General features: G+C 36.6%; 2 protein-coding genes across 2 annotated transcripts in view; both read right to left on the bottom strand.

The window, feature by feature from the left end:
• pcca (propionyl-CoA carboxylase subunit alpha) overlaps positions 1-16,062 on the bottom strand; it is a 49,934-nt gene extending 33,872 nt beyond the window's left edge. Inside the window, exons 1-7 of the mRNA XM_084098169.1 lie at positions 15,949-16,062; positions 14,926-14,997; positions 11,468-11,515; positions 11,172-11,240; positions 7,711-7,824; positions 7,422-7,475; positions 677-808 (exon numbers count right to left, since the gene is read on the bottom strand). Coding sequence (XP_083954295.1) covers positions 677-808; positions 7,422-7,475; positions 7,711-7,824; positions 11,172-11,240; positions 11,468-11,515; positions 14,926-14,997; positions 15,949-16,002 — 543 coding nt within the window. The 5' untranslated portion in view covers positions 16,003-16,062. The remainder of the gene's footprint in view (positions 1-676; positions 809-7,421; positions 7,476-7,710; positions 7,825-11,171; positions 11,241-11,467; positions 11,516-14,925; positions 14,998-15,948) is intronic.
• Positions 16,063-18,289: 2,227 nt separating this feature from the next.
• zic2b (zic family member 2 (odd-paired homolog, Drosophila) b) lies at positions 18,290-21,086 on the bottom strand. Its single transcript, XM_084107289.1, has 3 exons — positions 19,885-21,086; positions 19,284-19,447; positions 18,290-19,176 (listed from the first exon to the last, which is right to left on the bottom strand). Exons 1-3 carry the CDS (start codon positions 20,813-20,815, stop codon positions 18,988-18,990), a joined length of 1,284 nt encoding a protein of 427 aa, XP_083963415.1. The 5' UTR covers positions 20,816-21,086; the 3' UTR covers positions 18,290-18,987.
• Positions 21,087-23,607: the final 2,521 nt, after the last annotated feature.

Genomic DNA, 23,607 nt, shown 5'->3' on the forward strand with positions numbered 1-23,607 from the left:
GCGACAGGAGGAGGAAAGCTCCTCTGTCCACAAAATGCATCCCATTGTGATGTGCCAATGGACTTGGGCAGCACAAACTGCTGATGCTATATGCCAAGAGTCGTTTTACATATGTTAAACACAGACGAGTCAACTACTTTTTTGGATGAATGAGCAATTGTGAAAAGTCCTAGTAAAATGTGTCTGAACTGCATATCATAAAAAACAAACATACTACCAAAATAGTGGGCTTTTTGTACAAGAACAAGTCAGTATGTAGATGACATAATTAAGTGACAAATTAATTAAAATTAACATTTTAAAATCATAATAAAAAATAAAAAACATTTTAAATTGTGATACTATTTCAAGTGAAGTATTTTTGATCAAATAAATGCAGAGCTTGAATGGCAGTGTATGTACTGTATTACAAATACAATCTATATTATAAACTATATAGCATATGTATATTGTTGTCTGCAACACATATAGTATACTCTATTTCAGCAAGATTCTTTGTTTAGCTCCACTAGAAAAGTGTTTGTAATTCCGATATACCACCCATCTGTGCTGGGCTGAACATTTCTTTACACATATATTTGCAAGACGTTTTTATCAGATAAACAGCACATGCATGTGTGATGTGAGGAATTCTTGGGAAAAGACTGAGGATAAAAAGAAATAAATAATATCTGACCTTGACTACTCCATCAAAGCCTGGGATGGTGTTGACTTTGGCAGCTTTGGCGATGAGTTTGCTCTCGATCTTATCCCCCATGGCCTGGATGGCATGCGTGTCAGGACCAATGAAGGTCACCCCCTCGGCCGCCTGTAGAGAAAGAATTTATAATAAGGCACATTTTATGTCATCTAAGTTATTTATTCGGAGGAGATCTTACTTACAAATCAAGACCATAGGCATCAAATGTATTAAGGCAACAATCAGAAAAAGTCACGTCTCACTGCACGACTCCGAGATAATCAGATCACAACACACGCACCCTGTTTTTACTCCTACACCAAACCTCAACACACCTGCACATTATGTGATCCAGATGTTCTTTTTTGGTTATAATACACCACTGTGCATCAGGTGACACCGGATTCCAATTTTTAACCTTTCACAGTATCAGTCTGGACAAGTTTGGACACACATGACTGATGTATATCTCTCATGATCTTGAAGAACTTACACTAGACTTCGGGGTCATAAGATATTTTTTTCATTAAGATAATTCATATTTTTTTTAAGCCAGGATGCATTAAACTCATCAAAAGTGACACCAAAGACATTTAAAATGTTACAAATGATTTCTATTTTAAATAAATGCTGTTCTTTTGAACATTCTGTTCATCTAAGAATCCTAAAAATCTTTTATTACCATTTCAACAAAGATATTAAGCTGTACAACTGTTAGAGAGGCATTAGAGACTTCTTTCAAAAACGTATAATACCCCAAACTTTTGAACAGCAGCATATACAGAAAGATTTATGATTATATACTTGAAATTAATTTAGTAAACAAATGACATTTCTTTATAAAAGTAGAATTTTTACAAATACACAAAAACACAAATAAACATACTTGAAACAGTGGTAATAGTAAACTATATAACACAGTTACTACGAGCGCTGGCCACGCACGGCATATTGACGTCTTGAATATCTAAATCTCTCGACCTCAAAAGAGGTAAGCTACCATACTTTTGTTGCCAGGGGAACCAAATCCCTTCACAAAAACAGGCCCCGGCCCAGGGCATCAACTCTGGTGAAGTAAAGAAAGGTAGCTTCGGGTAATGCCCGCAGAAACATACATCTAAATAACGAAGCCAGAAAAAAGAACGGGAAAAAGGAGATCTGTTCTTTCCTTTGTTAGTCTCGAGAATCGGGAGGCTATTGCTTCCTGGCTAATATACTACAGATAGTATGCCTGAGGCGTGCAGAAGCCACGGAGCTCTGTAATTAAAAGAGGGATTTGACCCCATGACTCTTTCAGCTCCAACTGGACCCATGGTGTCATGAGATAAAGGATAAATCTAAATGAGGCAAAAAAAAGTGATCTGTTTGTTCTTGACAAGTGCTTGGGAAAAAAACAAACTAAGGTGTCAACAAATTTAACTTCTGTAATCAACTGAAGTCCATTACAAATCACTAAAACTATAAAGTAGAGAAAACCCATATGGAAGTTTATTTTTCACTGAATCTGAAGTTCACGTGCACAAACAACTTGATTGAAGTAACTACCGACAGTTTTCTATTTTAAACAAATTAAATTTTAAAAAAGTACTGAAAACAATTGTGCTTTAAAATGAAATAGAAAGCAAAACTAGAAAGCAAAAAAAAAAACTAAACAAAACAGGGGACATGAATAAATAAAAAATAAAATAAAATAAAAACTAGAAAGCAAAAAAATCCTAGAAAACAAAACTATAAAACAAAATACAACAGGGGACATGAAATAAAAAGAAAAAAATCTAGAAAGCAAAAAAACTAGAAAAAAAACTAGAAAACAACACACAAACAGGGGACATGAAATTAAAGAAAAAAAATACATAAATGGGACAAAATATCACTGTTTATTTTTGATATGCACTGGCAAATTACAGTGGCCCCGTCATGCTAGAGACCTTTCACTCAAACCCTTGTCTGTGTCTCTGTCAGGCTCTGGAAAATTAAATCCAATAAAACGGTTGGGCCCATTCAGCTGTCACTCACTCTCTCTCCTCCTTCTGTTCATTTTTACACTTCCCTCATGTGTATTTGTGCATGTGGTACATTTAAATGGCTAAACAACCAGCAACCCACTACAACAACAGTAAAAAGAGTGTGAGCCACTAGAAGTGTCGAGGACTTGTGTACAGCTGCGCACGTGAGCAAGAGAACACCAGGAGAATGAAAACATCTTGTTCAGGACAACATCCAAAGAGTGAAAAGGCATGAAAACACACACGCACACACTCCACTCAAACTCTGCCATTGAAAAGCGCTTCTCTTTTAAGATGCTAAAGAGGCTGTAGAGGTAATCCTAACAGAGCTCTCAAGGCTGAAGCTGCGCATGCCCAGGGGCTCTGGCCAATCGTTTGCGCTGCGTAAAACTGTACTAACAGTCGGGCAGAGGGGGCAGCTATTCAGGATGGGGGGCTCATTCACCTCTTATTCATGTGGGGGGTATCGCTATTCAACTGCTAATGTAATGACATCTTCATTTCCACACACACACAGAAGGCAGTGGATGGCCCACTCATCTGTGTGTGCGCATGCGTATAGGGAAATGTAAAAGAATGACTGGGGGATGGAAAGGCAGAGAGAACTGAACAGGTACAGATGTGGTTGAGGGATTGCTAATTAAACTAATTATTTACATTTATTCATATAGCAAAACTCTTTTATCCAAAGCAATTAAGTATATAGGGCAAGCTGGAAGAAAATATTGGGGAAATACAAGATTAAAACAAAAACTTCTAATAGCTTAATATATAATGAGGCAAACATATGGTTTAAATGAAGTGCTTATGCTTTTACCACTTTCTGTAAGTCTGTGAATCATCGCATATACTATTTTCTGTAAGTGATGCATTACTATGACACTCCTGTTTCATTTGTAAGCTCACACACAATCAGACTGCTTTCTGCACAGATTTTCTCGGGGAAAATGGAATTAGTCATGGTAAAACAGGTTAAACAGAGATTAAAGTACTACTATTATTAGCTGAAAGACATTAATGTAAAAAAAAAAGTCTATTTGATAATAAGAAGATAATTGGTGATGCAGAAATTACACACTTAACCTAGTGTGTAATTTCTGCATCACCAACAGCACCACAACACTGTTTCAAACGGTTCAACTTTTTCAGACTGAAGTTGCATACTTTGCTACCGCCTGCCATTAATCAAGTCAAAAAGGTATTCCAGACTCACAACATTGGTTGAGACAATGCTGTTACAGACAGTAAAGTTTTTTGTTGTTTTTTAATGGTTGCAATTGATTTTGAAACTTTTTGCTCTTTTTATGCAATTAAATTAAAATCTTGTTTGTTTGAATAGTTTTAAACTGAATTTTGCAGAAACTATTGTTGGCAAGGAAATGAGAGTGACCAGAGGTATTCCTTTTTTCAAATCTTAATTCAATCACAATAGACCATCACAAGCTGCATCTGAGATCTCAGAGTAGCTACTTCATGACGTTCTATATAGTATGAAAGAAATTTGGACATGCGCCATGTTGTCACTGTCATGTGACCCACAGTGTCAGTTGGCATACCAAAAATCCTCTGCCGTGGCCTCACTGGACAGTAAAGTGTCTACTGGATCCACACCTCAGAATCTTGCCAGAAGTAGCAGGTCATCCAAGTACTTTCTGCCTACTGATTTACAAATACTGTGAACTTGGACATACAACTCTTTTCACGTACCGTTTTTCACCTAACAAAAATTAGGGAAGTACAAATATTCAGATGCAGCCTCTCTCTTTTCTCTTTGGTTGACTGTGCAAAGTATTTCCCTGAAAACTGCATAATTTAACAAGTTCTTTAAAGAAAAATAGCAGATAAAATGTTTTGCAATGTCCCAATTCATTCCAGCCCATGGGTCAGTTCCATCTGGTGCTGCTAGTGACGCAGAAATGACACATTTTAACTTTTTGAAATAACATCACACAATTAATGGATACGGGCTGGGAAACGTAGATTTGTAGAGTATATGCATTCACATTTGTATGATTTCTGCTTGCGATACAACCCAAAAGAGAAATTCCTCAAAGAAAACTGCTTCTATTCATTCTGTGTTGCTAGGCAGATTTCCCCCTTTGTAGATTTAAAAACCAGTGGTTTATGATTTATTCACTGCAGGATAACAGTCAAATTGAAAGGTGTGCTCTTCATCAATGCTGTCGACAACCTCGAAGAGACATGAAACAAATCTGGGTTTAGCTGAGCTGATTTGGGTCTCTTACTGCTTAATATTTAACACTTATTTTGACATGCTGATGAATTTTTAACAGCCTCTGTTGATTAACAGTAGGATGTTCTGCCGAAAGCCTTTAAAACTGCACCAGAAAAGCTCATTTATTTAAGATTTTTAGCTAAAAATTTTATCTACAACTACTTCTAGGCAACCTATCAACGTGAGCCCGCCGTTGCTGTGACGACGCCCGGTGTGTGTTTCCCTCCTGCCTGAATGTGATTTATATCAAAGGAGATCTTGCAAGCACGTCAACACAGCTGCCGGAAACTCTGCGTTTTAAACTACACTGCAGAAGAGAGTAAGAGACACAGAACACAGATGATACACGCGCCAATAAATAACCAGGACTGACTATTATGGACAAAAAAAGAAACAGAAGACAAGTAGAGAAACAGAGAGGCGTGTCATCTTCCCTCATCTCTATTCTCAAATTCTGTCTGTTCCGCTTTTCTCTGTTCTACAACGCAGCAAAAAGAAGAAATCTGGCAGAAGAAATCTGGAATCCTAAAAAAAAAAAAAAGCGCAAATATCTAGATAAAAAAAGAGAGTGACGGCCCCATGCGAACTCTCTGAGTGTGTTTGAGGCCTGCCATGACACGAAGCATGTCCTTATTTAGTCGTAATCGATTGAAGGGTTAAAAAAAGATGGTAGCTTCTGAGTTTAGTTGCCATGGCAACACTGAGGCACAGTTGGAGGTTGGCACATGCGAAGCGCTTGGCTCAATTATTTTGGGACACAGGGGTTAAAGGGATAGTTCACCCAAAAATTATATTCTATTCAACCTTTACTTACCGCAATGTTGTTTCAAATTGTATTTTACTTTAAATTTACTTTTGTTGAATGCAAAAGAAATCTTTCTTGAATAACATACTCGTTCTTTTTCATGCTATTACAAAAAAAAGGGAGCTGGAGCTTTCAAACTTCAAAAACAATGCAAAAAAATACCATAAAATTACCCCATTTGGCTTGTGTCAAAGTCTTAAAACAGTCTGAAATGTATTATTCACTAAAAATATCATCATCCATCTAAGCTAAAGGTGATGATACACAGGGCAACTTTTTGAGCAATGTTGCCATCAACGAGCAACCAGTTGAGACACAGAGCCCACAACCGAACTAAATTATCCAGATAGAAACGTATTGCCCATTTTCAATGGGAAAGTGCCCAAGCAACAGTCGCTCGGCAAGACTGCCCAGCAACATTGCTCAAAGAGTTGCCCTGTGTATCATCACCTTAAGAGTTCATGAGGAAAGTTTTGATTTGGTTCACAAAACCCAATATGAATGATTTAATCTTGAATATGAAAAATTCACATTGTTCATTTACATATATTACTGATATAGTCAGAGAATTTATCCTTTAACAGCTCTCTGGAGGGGAAGAATATCGCAAAACTAAGCTGAATTCAACACATTGTTAAAAAGCTCAAGTCATGTGGACCAATTTTATGGTGCTTTTTGTGTCCTTTTTTGAACCTCCAGTCTCCATTCAATTGTTTTGCATGGGAAAAATGATCAGGATATCCATAAACATTTTGTAAGTCACGTGGCTTAATAATTCCTTTAGGATTTTGAACATCAACCACCGCCACTACCGTTCAAAAGTTTGTGGTCGGTAAGATTTTTTTTTTTTAAAGAAATAAATACTTTTATTCAGAAAGGATGCGTTAAATAACTTAAAACTGACTGTAAAGACTTTCACATTGTTAAAATTTGCCGCTGTTTACACAAAAATATTAAGCAGCACATGATGTCAACGTTTTCAGCTTATTTATTATAATAATAAAAAAATGTTTCTTGAGCACCAAATCAGAATATTAGAATGATTTCTGAAGGATCATGTGACACTGGAGTAATGATGCTGAAAATTCTGCTGTTGACAACAAATTTGAAAATATATTCAAATAGAAAAAGTTACTTTGAATCGTAATATTTCAGAAGAGTAGTGTTTTACCGTATTTTTAATTTAATAAATACAGCCATGGTGAGTATAAGAGTCTTAAAAAATAAAAATAAAACATTAGAAAACACTTATTGAACCACAAACTTTTGAACAGTAATGCAAGTACACTCAATATTACATACATGCATTTTTAACAATCAGCACTGGCTACATTCTAAGAAACAGAGCACCGTCCTTCAAAAAAAGCGGGTAAACCAATAATAAAACTGGAACTGAATGTGGTACTGAATCTCTTTATCAAATGACCCTTTTGGCCTTTCTGCCTTTATTTGGGTTGCAAATAATCTTCTCACCTCAGAACTCACACCTTTAATTAAATTACTACTGGGGGGTCCGAGCTGTTAATTACAAAAACTGTGTGTGTGTATGTGTGTGGGAGGGACACTGGCTGACGTAGAACAATAAGTGAGGGGCTTCTCTGCCCCCAACTCCAACACAAAGTCATTTAAATATTCAACTATCCATTTCTCTTTTCTTTAACTAAACACTTTTTTTCAGGAAAAAGGCAGACTCACAAGTCTCCTGGCAAACTCCTTATTTTCAGACAAGAATCCATAGCCAGGGTGGACCTACAAAAGAGAGAGACAACTTTTAGAAAATGATTTACGCATCCAAAGTATGTGTTATACAGGTGACATTTCACAGCTCCATCGCATCATTCAGTTATGTTTACAGATAATAGCATTGACCAGTTCACCATGTTAATAATATATGACCTTGTTTATACCAACACGGATTAGGCTCCAACTGTGCTAAAGTCCCCTGTGTTTTACCTCACACACACACACACACACACACACTCACAGCTTGAGCTCCAGTCTGCTTGACGGCATTCATGATAGCATCCATGTTCAGGTAACTTTTGCTGGTAGGGGCAGGACCGACACACACAGCCTCGTCAGCCATCTTCACATGAACCTAAAAGAAAAAAACACACAGGAAAATCGGCAAAGTCACATAATATGAAGCAGGTCAATTTAACCCATTTCGGTTTTTGAGTTGTTGGAAATACTAGTAACCTATGGTTGTTCTTGAAATTATCTCACTTTTTCCTCATTAAGGCCCATGAACATGCCTGCAAAGTGTTGGCAGTCTCATGTGTTGTGAAATGTGCATACAAAATTACAATGTTTGTCAAAGGTGTACATTTTAATCAGTTCATGCATGTTCAGTTTGCTGGAAAACGAATCTACGATCTTGTCGTTGCTAGTGCCTTGCTCTGCTGTTTGAGATTCAGGATAGCAAAAAAAATAAGTGCTTTTCCAGTTAAATGTAAAATTGCTGAAATGTAAAAACAAAACAAAAATTACAATTCTGTTTATAATATTCATATGCTCTCATGGGGGGTTTTTTTGTAATGTGTGAGAAGTACCAGAGTGTTTTTACCAGATTTTGCATAGTCTGATGTTTGATTAGCTGTTTTTGTCATACCCAGATTTTGTAGCCAATACTCAGCATTTTAAACACTAATTTTCATTGCCAGTGAGTTCATCCCACAGAAAGCACAAACAGATTGTTTGTGTGGCCAAGATGTCGTCACACACGGTGTGAAGCAACTGTGACAGTGAGCTGACTGAGTGACAGACCTCACAATGGGGAAGCATTAATATTGACAACTGCATCAACAGGGGAGGTTTGGGAAAGGCACGCTAGCCAACTGCTGCTTCTCTGCTAATGTTCTCCACACATGTGTAAAAAGGGAGACGCAAAGTTGTTTTTCCTCACATTTAACGAGGGTGACGCAAACAGAGGTGGAGGAGCTCGCTCAAAGATCTAGCAGAGATGCAAGATACTATAATGAGCCCAAAACACTGAAGCAGCACACAAACCCTGACATTCATCATCTTATGGCTAACTGAAGAATTGATCATTTCATTGTACGTTATTATTCTTTTTGTGTACTAAATTGATATCTTAAATTAAAATGAAATAAATACTACCAAAAAAATGGTCTTGGACAGACAAATCTCTAGACATGTTTTCATTGCCAGTGAGTTTAATGAGTATTCTGTCTGAGTCTTTTAAAGCAGCGCCAAACTTGACGGCTTCCCACCATTTGTTTCAGGAGCCCAATAAACTTCTTTTTCTGTCAGCACCTAGCCCGTTAACCAGAGAGGATGTGAGATAGCCTGTGGGTTCCATTACTTTTAATGAAACACTGTAATATCAAGGCCAAATTACTAAATCAATTCATTTATCTTTCTTGGTGTTATAGAAAATGACATTAGAAAGAATGAAAAGTCTAATAAAGGTTGAAAGAAAGAAATTAGGAACGTGTTTGTAAAATATTCGCACATCAATCCTGGGGTCAGTATGTGGACTTCTAATGTCAATTTGTTCCCCCATACAGAGTCCAGATTATCCCCCACTGCTCTGTTTAAACATCTTCATTTCGATGCTCTTTGGAGGATGCAAATCAAATGCAAAAGATCCCCACCTCTAACCCCCCCATCATTCCCCCACTCCAGCACAGAACACAGCAGGGGGACCGAGCAGAGTTTAAAACACTGCCTCTATCAAACTCTCATGCATATGGAATAGGAGGGGGAGAAAACTGACAGCTATCAATCATGGGAACAGAGGATTACACTCCATGAGAAGATAAAGGTGAGAGGAGCAAAAGCTTTGGTTTATCTTGCAATGCTTGTAAAAGTCTAGTGGGGTAATTTAGATATTAGTAGCAGACTGCCTCCAGATGACTAACCTGCTTTATTCAATTCAAATGCTTCACAGTCTTCCTGTACTGTATATATGGGCAGTTACATTAGAGTAATCTCTTCTTTTATATGTGAAAGTTATAAAAAATAATAATATAGTAGAGTCCAAAAGAGACCCCAAAAGTGAAAATGAATTGTTTTCTAATTTAATACAAAGAATTTTAATTAAATGATACCATCAGGATAAGAATTTGAGCAAAGAATTGAAAAATTAAAGGGATAGTCCATTCAAACATTAAAAATGCTGTCATCATTTCTTTATACTCATGTCTTTCCAAACCTGTTACTTTCTTCTGTGGAACATACAAGATATTTTGAGAAATGTCTGCGTTTTTTATTTTGTCCATACAATAAAACACAATTGGTTACCAACATTCTTCAAAATATCTTACTTTGTGCTCCGCAGAGAAAAGGTGGTCAGGTTTATAGCAACATGAGGGTATGTATGCAGATATCTTTTTTAAAATCATTGAATTGTCTTGATTTCAAAAGTTGGTTTTAATGCTTTTAATTTTTTATGCCATTACAGAACTAAAGGTCATTTACATGACAAGAAGAGAATAGTTTTTAATCAAATGACAAACAATGAATATACTCCTGAGAAAGAAATTCTGAAACGCTTCCTAGTGAGAATGTTTTAAAATACCGATTAAAGAATTCTGGAAGAAAAAAGTATGCTGTAAAGTATGCTCAATAGACAATGATGTTTTACATAAATCACATGATGGTGTTTTTTTTTTTCCTTTCAATAAAACACATTAATGAGTCTAAAATGTACAACAAAGATTTTCAGCTAAAATTAAATTTGCATCTCAAATTTTAAATGTATTGTCAGACTTTTAAGCTTCACTATATTTAGCCAAGTTTCCATCCAAAGTTGCGAATTAAAATTTTGCACAAAATTGGAATATCGTATTTGTGAATAAAGCGCAGTTTCCAATCCATGTATTCAACGGAACAAAATCGTCACTTCCTGGGAAATTGGTGCAAAATATCTGTAATAAAAGTGGAAGTTGCTGCAACCGGAGAAGCCACTGTGGCTCTTTTTCCTACATCATAAACGACCAGCGTCTCAGACCGCGCAGACGAAACGCAATTACCGCTGTCAGGTTACCTTGTGTTCTGATGCCTGGTGTTTGGGAATGCAATCATGCGAGATGCTTCTGGGAGGGAATTAATCCAAATCATTTTAATGACAGACTTTGGCTCAGGCATTCCAGAATTTGAGATGCTGTGCAATGAAATTAGTCCACTGGTTAGTCCAGTTATCCAATCACATCCTCTTTTGAGAAAGTCACGAGTTTTTTTGTTGTGCATTGAAGGATTTATTCTGTAAATGTGTTTCAATCGTAGTTTATGCGCATGTCTTCTTATCGGATAAAAATTGAGCGCATGAGTTTTTTTGTGCACATTTTTAGAATTTATGCGCATCTTGGCGTTTCCATCCAGTGATTGTTTATGCGATAATCCAAAATGAGCATAAAAATAGGTGGATGGAAACATAGCTAGTGTTCATATTTAGGGTACTTTTAAATATTACTTTCTCACCGCACTAGAGTCAACATCACTGTGAACTGCAACTGTCTTGATGCCCATCTTCTTACAAGTTTTAATCACCTATGAATGGAAAAGAAAAGAATTAAGACATTTGACTGTACAAAAATATATATGTTTATATTTCATAGTAATAAAACTGCACTGGAAGTTCATGTAACTTCATGTAAACACCACATGTAGAACTTCACCCTGATAAAAAATGAAAATGGCCTAAAGACAAATGTAATGTTTTGCCATAAACACACTGAAAAGAACCTTCCTGGTGAAGAACACACACACTCGCTTACCCTGCAGGCGATCTCGCCTCTGTTTGCAATGAGGATTTTATCAAAGGTCTGTGGAAAGGAAAAGGGAACAGGGCGATTAAGACATTTGTTTTGTCAACACTTGATTTGTCCACAGTGTGTGTGTGCTCTAACGCTGACTAAAGCTCATTTAGCTGTAAGTGAAAGCTGTTCAACACAACACACACTGCTTTTTAGATGACAAGAAAGTAAAGAGAAGAGATACAAATCTTTGAGAGCAAGTTCTAAGTGCAGAACTGAAAAAAAACCCCAGAATTAAACAGGTACAACAGGTCCAAAAACTACTTTAGCCACATCCAGACCGTATATATTAAATTACAGTTATCTATTCCATGTAGTGCAATGAACATTCACAAGTTCTAATAGGGAGATCTAAATGAGTGTTAAGGTGGATGTTAGTGGGTCTTAAACATCAAAGCATGAGGCTTCGCTAATGTAGTCTGCCACATGTAAACAATTTATGGAAAAACTGAAGGAAGTGTCTGCCAATAAACCATGTGTCAAGATGAGCCTTGGGCAACGTGTCTCCCAAGAACACATACCTAAACTCAAAGCATATTTCCCCATTTGCTCATATTGCTACACCCCCAATTCCCCAACACACAACACACATAAACAACCAACCTCCAGGCAAAAGTTGATTGTTTGAGAATAGCACGTCAAAGCTACATGGATGCAATAGGATTTTGGGAGTGTAAAGGTGATGCAAAGATAATGTTGACCCTTGTACATGTGGTGTGTCTCAAAATAACTGATACATATTAGTTTCCTCCATGGATATTTATATGTAGATACTTCATTTGACTGTTCCAAACACGTCCGTCATCTTTTCAGATGCTACTCATCACTCTCATTAATAAATCAATGAATTTTCATTGAAAATGTCACAAAATTTTGATTTTGAATATGATTTCAATGGGAAAAGACGTAAAAATGCTATGGTTAAAACCTGTTAATTGGTTAACGGAAAAGTTCCCTCACTCTATATGGAAAAAAACTTTCTAATAGATCTAATGGGACATTTCATGTAATTGTATAGTAAAATACTGTTATGTACAGTTTTTGGAAGTGAAAAAGGACAAATCATATTACAGTAAAATAAGTAAAAAAATTTAAATTGACATTCCCAGAATTCTCTTTCTAACAGCTCACATTTGAACTTTTTTTTATTTAAATAACTGTTTTCTTATCAAATATGTGCATTAGGGTTTTATGTTTTCTTATCTTGTTAAATTAATGTTTCTTGCATTATTTTAGTGTCATGCATGTAATCATTATGGTGTTTTTGTATTTGTGTATGAACCTGTGCACCTTAAAGGGATAGTTCACCCAAAAATGAAACTTCTGTCAGTAATTACTCACCCTCATGTTGTTCCAACCCCGTAAAAGTTTCTTTCATCTTCGGATCACAAATTAAGATATTTTTGATGAAATCTGAGAGCTGTCTCAATCCTGCATAGGCTTCTTGGCAATTTAATTCTGCCGGTCCAGAAAAGTTAGTAAAAACATCGTTAAAATAGTCTAAGTGACTACAGTGGCTCAACCTTAAGTTTATCAAGCGACGAGAATACTTTTTGTGTGCAAAAAAAAACAAAAATAACACCTTTATTCAACTATTGATTTTCTTCTTTGTGGGCCTCTGAGTGAGTTCACGAGAGCGCCACGACGCATGCGCGAGAACTGAGGGTTGAGGAACTTAAGGTTGAGCCACTGTAGTCACTTAGACTATTTTAACGATGTCTTTACTAACTTTTCTGGGCCGGCAGATATCAATTACCTAGCAGCCAATGAAGGAGTGAGACAGCTCTCAGATTTCATAAAAAATATCTTAATTTGTGTTTCGAAGATGAACGAAAGTCTTACGGGGTTGGAGCAACATGAGGGTGAGTAATTACTGACAGAAGTTTCATTTTTGTGTGAACTAACCCTTTAATGTGGTTGTCAGTATGAGTATTATAAAGGTAAAAACTGATTAGTATTTTTTATATGAACATTACTTCAGTTAATGAAATATGTTTTATACTGTAATTTTAAATTAAATCACAATCATTAATAAGGAAAACTAAATCAGTAACTATACCAACCAAAGGAGGACAACATAAAACCATGACAACAAATGAGATGTGGTGTTTTTAATGTGCTTTAAGACAAACCATGTGTACATTCATAAGTCAACACCATTGCTGAGTTTTTTCTCCTTAAAACTGCAGTGAACCAAAGACAGTCTCAAAAACGCGGTTTGAAATCACTGGTACACAAACTACCTTGTTACCAATCACATCAACGTGCCGGTGAGCTTTAAGCATATCATTACTATGCTCTGAAGCAGTGGAGTCTCAAGAGACGCCAGGTTATCCTGGTATATTTTTCTGTTGACATAAAAAATCAGGTACTTTTATCAATATAGTAGGTGAATTATGTATATGATGTAGCCTATATTACGATGTTATAATGAACTATATGCCTTTCTCCACTGACGCTCTGAGTTGTTCAAAGCGTTTCTGATGATTGTTAGAAGGCAGTCTAAGATGGCGAACGGGAACATGGTTTGAGTAACATGAGCTGTTTGATAACGTAGTCAAGCAAAAGGATAATCATATTAATTACCGTTACGTGTCCGAGGTTGTAAAGAGCGATACCGTTCTGCAGCATTTACCTCAGTAAGTTGGCCGAGTGAATCTGTGAGCTGGTGTGAGTGAGTGGAGGTGGGGCTAATTAGCATGTTCATGGTTCTGCGTATACTAAATGAAGCAAGGCTGTAGAGTTGCATTCAAGCTAATTTAAGGCATGCAAAAAATGCACATGATTTTTTTTTTTAATGTGTCATTTTGGTGAACAAAGATAAGCTTTAAGGGATAAAATTATTGACTACAGGGGGACTTTGACAGTTTATTTTACAGTGTCCCTGTTACATGTAGTTACTATTGTAATAACTATAAATTATGCATAATGACATGCAGCTAACCCTAAACCAAATCCTAACCTTCACCCTATAAGTACATGTAGTTTATTTATATTACTCACTACTTAAATGTATAATTAAACTTTAACATAGACTCCTTCAATTAAAGTCTAACCAAATTATCTTCTAAAGTTTATTACAGATATAAATATTCATACATGTGAATATCTAGGTTGCAGATGCACAGTCAACTTGCTCTCGAGTGTTTCATGGACCAACTTAGATCGCTGCTACTATATCTACGTATAGATATGGTTCCCTCACTCCTCCATTCTGTCATCAACAACATATCAATTGACAAAAGACCGACGTGACTCGTGCACCTTCTGTGTTTGACTGGCAATCTAGCATACAGTCTGACAAGCAACAATTGAGAACAACGGAGAGTGAAAACAGCACAGTGTGCACAAATGAGATTCACAAATTAAAGAAATGAGAAGCATCCATGAATACAAAACACTTCTTTTATCTGACTTACCTTCTCATTTGGGTCATTCACCGTAGAGTATCGGCAGATTATAACACCGCACCTCTGCTTAAGACAGACATGCTAAAAGACAGAGAGACGGTGCTGTCAGCAATGAATGGAAACATTTATTCTAGAGTTGCCCAAACCCAATGCTCAAACCTTTGATAACAAATATAAAAATTCAAATACATATTACAAGAAAAAGAACATGTCACTGAAGCATATATTCATTTTAATTTATAATTTTAGCATTTTCTGTTAAAATATAATTCAATATAAGTGAATTTATTTATTTGGATACAGCATATACTTTCAGTCCACAGACAGCACTAAGTCATGTTTTGTTTTTGGTCCTTTAGCCCTAAATTGTTTAAATATTATCCATAAATCTGAATGAAACATAAACTTCCTACAAGTAGAAGATGGCTCACAGTGAGAGAAACAAGGTTTGTGATTCACAGTTTGAAACTGTGAATATGATTCATGTTCTGCTTTGACTGTCACTGATTAAAGTGGAAATCTATGCAATCAAACATATAGGCCTAAGCTTCTTTTAAAGTTATCATTAGTGAGCGTCAATCACAAGAAAAAATAATATTTTAGTCAAATATTCATTACATGTCTGTTGAAAAGGCGTGTTTAAATGCCCAGAGTTTCCATATACATTAGGCACAGGTGAATCAGCAAGCGAAAACATTTCATGAAATCATTTTGACATTGACATGAGTTCACAGTCATCAGTGATAAAGACATTTGGTTGTTTCTTTCTGCAACGACAACAATGAAGTACACACCATATTATTATAAGGAGAAAGTGATGTTTCATAAATAAATATTTTTCAGTTACCAATCAATGAAACTATCCGTGTGTCATGACAAGTCAAGTGAACTTTCTTGCTGATCTCTCTTAGACAAGCACGAGCTCTTAGTCAGATAACGTTGCAATGCTTTAAACATAAATCAGACAAATAATCAGATTCGTTATATGAATTGCTCTCCTACACGCAGCGATTTTAGACAACAAACGCTCACCTTAACAGCATGCAAAACTCTTTGAAAGCCTGCAGTGCTTCTGTAAGCCGCCATGATAGTCAGAGCTGCTGAGAGCAGAGCGGCGCGCACTTACGACGTCACAGACAGAATTTAGGGGTGTTTGCCCTCTCGACCAATCAGATGTTCTCGGATGTGTCAGAAACCGAAATGTGTTCCGAGGAGGGGGTGAGACAACAATTGAAAGAAGTTGGCAGACAGGTTGCTGATGAAAACCGTGACCTTGGAGGCTACTCTAAATTTAGTATTGTATCAGTGCTGAATTGCTAATGTATGACTATGCATTAATAAATATTTATGCATTAGTTAATATTTCATTAAAATAGGTGCATGTCAATTATTCTTTTCAAAGTTTTTTTTTTTTTTTTGCTGTTGGTTGGATTGTTGGATTGTTTACATTTATGTCAATGTTTTACTCAGCAGATAAAATTATCCAACAGGTCGCTACAATTATCCTTATTAATTATTTGCTTGTTTTGTACTATTGCGACACACTTGCGACACACTTCTCTTAAATTAGCCTTGCTACATCTAGAAAACTTGATGTAGTTTTCTTGAATAACCTTGTGAAAATAACCTTGTAGCCTACCCCTAATTTCCACTTCCATTGCCTTGCATGTGAGTCAATCCTGGGATTGAGAGCCTTTTGTGTTCCCAGCAAAGATCACGAACTTACTGCCCTAAAATGTTGAACAATATACATTTTACACCTAGGCTATAAGTCATACATAACACAATTTGAATTCTAAGCACACTGAAGTTGATTGAAAAATAATAATAATTTGAGACATTTTACAGCATTTTGGACCACATATATCACCATTTTTCATAAGATCCCAGTGTATTCCAATTTCATGATAACTGCAACACTTACAATAGGCTAGGTGATTTTTATAAAAAAGTATACATTCTTTTCAATTATTAAATTTATTTTAGCAATTATAATCAAGGTTTTTAGCTGGTCCCTCAATTTATTGTCCACTCTGTTATTTTTCCCTTTAAATGAAAGTTGGAAAAATTAAATGACATCATATAGCTGTCATCACTTCTTTGGAGGGAAAACAGCTTGGGAAAGTGAGTAAGATCCTATTTTCTATTTTTACCCAATTATATATTTCACATTTAATGTGGTCAACCTTAGCCTACGTCCACCCTGTTAAGGGACAAATGAAAAAAAATAGTAGAAAAATAATAGTTTTAAAATTACAGACCATAAAAGACCATACAATTCTTTATTAGATAAACCTTATGTAGCTTATTTTTGCTCAGATATGGTGCATTTTAGGTCAGAATGTCCACTCTGTTAGTGTCCACCCTGTTAGAAGACCTCACAAAGGGGACACTGTACATACTGATTGTGAAAGTAATTTTTGTTTAAAGTTGAAGAATTGTATTTTGGTAATGTTTTACATATTGGTTCCCATCTAAATCCAGTTCAAACTAATGTAATAATGTAACTGGTTGTATAGAGATAGAAAACCACTTTCATTCTGTCATCACTTTGTCCACCCTGTTAAGCTTCTTCTTTTTTTCTTCAATAATTAAAAAAATTCTGCATAAAAAAAAATATAATTAAGTGACAATGAAAATAGAGTATCAATAATGCAGTACTTTTAAAAAGTAAACGATCTGTATCTGAAAACGAAAAATGTACAATTATGCTTTTGTGAGAAAGTAAGTACAATTTATAGTATAGTTTTCTTTTGATAATTTATTAACGGATAGGTTTTTAAAGGGACATAAGTACATGAGCTGATGTCTAAGATAATGTAATAAATTAGAATCACAAGTATTTGTCCCTAACAGGGTGGACATTTTTTATCTTTTATTTTTTTAAATAAATGGTTAATTTTATTTACCCGAGCTTGACCAAAATCTTTTTTCAATTGGTTTACATCACCCTATCATGACATCACAAAAAAATATTTTAAAATCTGAGTTTGATTTTCTACATTTTGTGATGGCCAAAAGTCACCGATTTACAACATCTGTAGGCTACTATTTCACAGTTATTCAGATATATTTTTTATGTCTTCTTCGGGACACTAAAGGACTTCTAAAGTTTCTGTAGCTCCCTGAAACCATTGTTTTGGTTTAAATAGCCAAGTAATTAAGAAAATAATACAAAAAATAATAATTACTATTAGGTTATTTAAACTTTAGTTTTAAGTTTTAATTTACACCAAGGAGAAAACTTTCAGACCGTTTTGTGCCCGTGATGTCTTATGATGTGAAAAATGTCAGAGAAACACAAAATGTGAAACTCATTAATTAAAAGCGTTCTGAAAATTTTATAAAAACGAACGAGACTTGTTTTATTTTTGGTTTCATTTTATTGCCTTTATATATTTTCCTTCATTATACCGTTTGGCATTTGTTATCACAAGAATTTACATCTTAAAACTGAATAACAATGTACAAACACTTTAAAGGTAACAATTCTGTACACATTTGAATCGAGGAGTTTTTCATAAATATTTTGTAGTACTTTTTATCAAGTATAACCATAATTTAAGAACAAGAGGCTTTTCTCAAAATTACTCTAACTCGAAGTGAATGATTTCCAGACATCTGTAACATACATACATGGAAATAAATTCTTACAATAAAATACATTCACAAACTGTATCCATTTTAACGCACTACATTTGACTTCGGCACTTAGGATCCCCAATAATACTTTAATGGTAAGACAATCATGTAACGTCGAATAGCTCTAATCTACACGACAGGGATATTGTATACAAACATGGTAACTTGACACGACCTTACTGTAAAACAATTGACCTTACAGTCCAAAAAATACATCCATCCTTCGTCTTTCGCAAACCAATTACCAAAGTAGGCTACATTTTATTCTTCATAGGCCTATAAAAAAACATCCTTCATTTTAGTCACATAATACTTGTCGGCTTACTTCAGTCACAGTGCAACACTGAATCTTAGACATGCTGAGAACATAAACCCTCATTTAGGATACTATTTACAAATAATATTTTCTTTTATATGTCGTTTTGGTCCTTAAACGTACCACTCGCTAAAATTCGACGTTAAGCTGCTGTGCCCGCTGCTGTTGAGCGCAGCTGAGTCGGGCGACATGGTGCTGTGCGTCTCCGAGCATGGAGAGATCAAACTGGACGGAGTGGAGGACTCGTACCCGGAGCTTCCAGTAGGAGAGGAGTCGACTACCGGACCTTGGTCGTCGTGAACCTACAAAAAAAAGCATCAAACGGTTAGTTAATTCTTGTCTCAACTCTGATATGTAAGGCAATGAATTGGTGAACAGAGAATGGCTGTCAGACGGATTAAATTCTCACCTTCATGTGTTTCCTTAAAGAACTGGGATGTGTGTACGACTTGTCGCACAGTTTGCACAGATATGGCTTGTCAGACGTGTGAACGTGCATGTGCTTCTTCCGGTCACTGCTGTTGGCGAAACGTCTGTCGCAGCCGTCGAATTCACACTGGAACGGTTTTTCCCCTGCAAGACAAGACGAGTTTTTCTTTTTTTAGTTTTATACATAAGTTTTACCACCCTGGTTAAAACTAGCACGCAGAATCAATGAATGCTATTTCTACAACTACTCTCTGAAAAAGTAGGCTGACTTTGATGCTGCAAAAGGGATGATGGCGCAATAGACCAATACAAATCCACGCATTCAAATATAACAGCAATTCGCACTTACAAAGCAACAGGCATAACTGATAAAATATCACTCTGGGATTTATGATGTTTAACTTGTCTAGCAGCTGCTCTAGGATGCGAAACATACAGACAAAGTGTTGTTTTTGGTATTACTGAATGTCATTGTCATTGTAGTAGCCAGATTATACAGCAATACAACCAACTGAAATGTCAACTGAAACGAAATGTAAACATTTCAAGTAATATTTAAAATAACTTTAACAAATAATCACCTGTGTGTGTCCTTTTGTGTATTTTCAAATTCTCTGAGCGCGCGAACACCTTGCCACATCCCGGGAAGGGGCACGCGAAGGGTTTCTCTCCCGTGTGGACTCGAATGTGATTCACCAGTTTGTATTTTGCCTTGAAGGGCTTGCTCTCCCGTGGACAGTCATCCCAAAAGCAGATGTGGTTACACTGTTCGGGACCGCCGACATGCTCCGTGGACACATGCGTGACCAGCTCGTGCATAGTGCTATAAGTTTTACTGCAGCATTTTTTTGGGTCACCAAGTTGCTCCGGGTCGATCCATTTACAAATGAGCTCTTGTTTGATGCACTGTTGTCGCATGTAGCGGAAGAAAGCGCCGGGATGGTGCGCCATGTTCATACTCATATTTAGGCCATACTGACTGTAAGGATCGGCCCGCGCATTGGGCACTTGGTGGTACTGCTCCGTTCGCCCGAAAACCTCACCGGGTAATCCAAGGCGTCCGTTCAGGATGTTTGGAGAGCCGTGATGGGACCCGTGCTGCTCATGAATTCCGGGGAAAAGTAAGTGACCCTGACCTTCTGGGTGAGAGTGATGGAGAGGCCCTGCTGTGGAGCTGAATATGGGGTGTTGTCCGCTACCCGGAGTCGAATCCCCAAAGCCTCGGCTGCGCAAGAGGAACTCCCTGGTGGAGTTGAAAGTGGAGCTGGCGTACGAGGCTGCGTGCGCCGCCGCATGCGCTCCAAGAGCGGCCGCGGAATAGCTGGTTGCTTGGGGCGCAAAAGCTGCGCTCTGGCCCGGGGACAAATCGGGGTGGTTCAGTTTGAACGCGCCCATGTGAGCAGATTCCATGAAACTCATATCTCTGTCCTGCGTCTCGCTCACAGCCGAGTGATGCCTTGTGAACGTGCCAACTCCTAAGCCAGAGATCTGGTGGCCGGCGTCCAGTAACATCTCCACGATTTTTGATTAAAGATGCGTAAAGAGATTACACCCGCGTTTAAAAAAAAGTAGGCTATGAACAAGCTGAGTGTCTGTTACTTGCCCGTAATAAGGTTAATTAAAACTCATTCCATGTAATGAAGTTAGAATGAAATCAAAGAAATCATTTTGATACGATGGAAAAGCTCTAAAATTTGACAAAATGTGTACATCGGTACAAGCAGTGCGCCAAAGTGGAACTAGTAGTGGTTGCGCAGGTTCTCTGTGCGTCGTATATCCAACTGAGTGTTTTTGCGCTCCTGACTGCGCTTATCTCTGGGGTCTCTCCAGGGCACCCCACGCCCCCTCACAACAGTAACCCTGTTTCCCAAATCTAAGAATCTCATTGGTCTGTGTAACTCCCAAATCCTGTTCACTCGACCAATCACACGTTTACTCACCGTGAGTAATCAGGGCTGACGGTTCATGGTGCTCCGCCCAGTTTTATGCGTTTACGAGAGAAGAGTCTGCGCTTGATGTGAGGGGGAAAAAATCAATGAAATACAAAAAGTGCTATACTATTTTATATCGACACTTGGTTTGAATTCAGTAACTGTGTTAAACACATTGGGTTAGTGGGTTATAACATATATTTGCCGGCCTCTCTTATTTAGGCTACTTCTGTCAAAAATCTTTATTGACTCAAACAGAATCCATAAATCGCTCGCGTATAGCCTATAGGCTACACAAAACAGCCGAGCAGTGATATTTTCCCGAGTTGAAGTTTCATTCGTGAGAACATTCTCATTAAACATTTTATTTTAAACTAGGCCTACTATCTCATTTACAGCACATCAGTAAATGTGGTTTTAATGTAATATGTCATGGGTGCATATTTTTGGAGCGCGCGCCTTTGCGTTATGGAGAACTGCGCCATGTCAGTGCTGATTAGTCCTCGTTTTTGTATTTTGATCGGTGTTATCACCAAAATGCACAACTGCATAAAACGATAGATTTTGACTGATTGAAAGGGTTATCATTTTTTTTTTAAAATCATCTAATGAAAACGTTTTAGTCTCCAGAGTAAAGACTGATATGCAGTTTAAGTTAATTATTAATTATAGCTATTCCACAATGTTCCGTTTTTTTTTTTCAACGAATAAACTGATATTTTAAAATCAGCTGTGTTAAAATAGATTATTAATTATGTGGGCCTACTAATTTTACTATACAGAATTACGTGTTACAAATTAATTATGTTTATTCATTCGAATCCGGCACAGTGTCAGTAAGAACTCGATGTATTATGGCATTTGATTTTTGATGTTTATTAAACGACCATATTTTAAGAGATAATCGACCTCAATGTGTTGCATTCGCATAATCTCTGACAGAATCTAGTCCAAAGCACACACACACTCCTTCTTTCCAGCGTCCCCGAAAACCAACACTTTTGTCTCTAGCTTATTTGGACAAGGGCTCAAGCCTTAAGTCTCAGAATGAGCAGTCAAAGAGAAGGAAGAGGGAGGACATGAGAGTGTTGTAAAGAGGTAAGTCACCGGCTTTGAACTGAAACTTATTATGGGGACGGATACCGCTCGGGTTGTCCTGACAACGGCGGTGAGATGGGAAGTCTCTCCATTGTGGATGAGTTGCTCCTCTTCAGAGGAGATCTAACCTTTAGACACATATTTACGCGGCGAGACTTGAATTGGTGACATACACAGACGAGGAGACGCCGCTATGCCATGAGTATAAACTCAACAGTGTCAAGAGGTTAAAATGGAACAACTGACCCTTTTCACCTTTTCTGGAGAGCACAGAACAACTTCATGCATATTTCAAAAACATTCACTCCACTAGTCAATTACAATATATGAGGCTCACATAATATAGTGCGTATAATAATATAGTGTGTATATTAATAATAAAGACATTCAGAATTTAAAATGGTTTGTTTTGCTTGTATCATTCGTCTAGACTTGAATTTTGAAAAGGAAAATGGTCAAGAGAAACGCAGTCTATATTTCCTGTCATGTTTCTCAATATGCAGTGGACGCCCTTAAGGTGAGGTTTAAATGTCAGCCAAAAAAATGGTCTCAACAACTGACCTGTAAATGAATTCGAAATAGATTCATTAAACCAATTACCTTGAGCACGTCATCATCTATTGCCCTGTGTTTCTGTGAACCGTTTTGAACATCTTGCAAACTTTTCAAAAGGTATTTTGACTTATTAATTTCACAAATTCTTCAGCAAGACATCGGTCTGTCTTGAAGCAGCAGTTTCGTTTTAAAACACTTTTTCTTTTCATTATTTTAAAATGAAAACCAGATTATATATTAAAAAAAAAGAGCAATGCAAGCTGCAGTGAAATTATTTTGTTAAACAAAATCTTGTTTCATAATCCTTAGAAAATTTAGATTATTTATCAAGTAAATAATGGCAATTTGTTGTAAAAAAAAAAAAAAACCCAAACAAACAAAAAAACTATCAAATCTCATGAAAAAAGACGTTTAGGTTTGAATAGATTTTAATAGGCTATTAGAGGTGTTTCTGCATAACGCAACATACACCGCCACTCACATTTAAACAAAATCTGTTTATGTAATCTGACATATTTCAGAGATGTGATTTATTGTATATTAGCTAATGTATGTTAAGCCACATTTAGTACATTTTTACCCATTGTTGATGGGATTTACTCAATATTGTTATAGAAATGAAAAATGTAAAATAATAGCTGGAGTGACGCAAAGGGTCTGTGAGAATTAATTGAAACATCCTCAGATCTATTAATTTTGGTTCATTAAATTTGTCTTCAT

This window comes from Abramis brama (assembly GCF_963993115.1).
Source record: "Abramis brama genome assembly, chromosome: 2".
Taxonomy (NCBI): domain Eukaryota; kingdom Metazoa; phylum Chordata; class Actinopteri; order Cypriniformes; family Leuciscidae; genus Abramis; species Abramis brama.

Coding starts and splice junctions, on each gene's coding strand:
- zic2b (XM_084107289.1), bottom strand. CDS start 20,815: ATGTTACTGGACGCCGGCCACCAGATCTCTGGCTTAGGAGTTGGCACG. Junction 19,448..19,884: donor ACACAAAAGGACACACACAG/GTGATTATTTGT, acceptor CTTGTCTTGCAG/GGGAAAAACCGTTCCAGTGT. Junction 19,177..19,283: donor CTTTAAGGAAACACATGAAG/GTGAGAATTTAA, acceptor TTTTTTTTGTAG/GTTCACGACGACCAAGGTCC.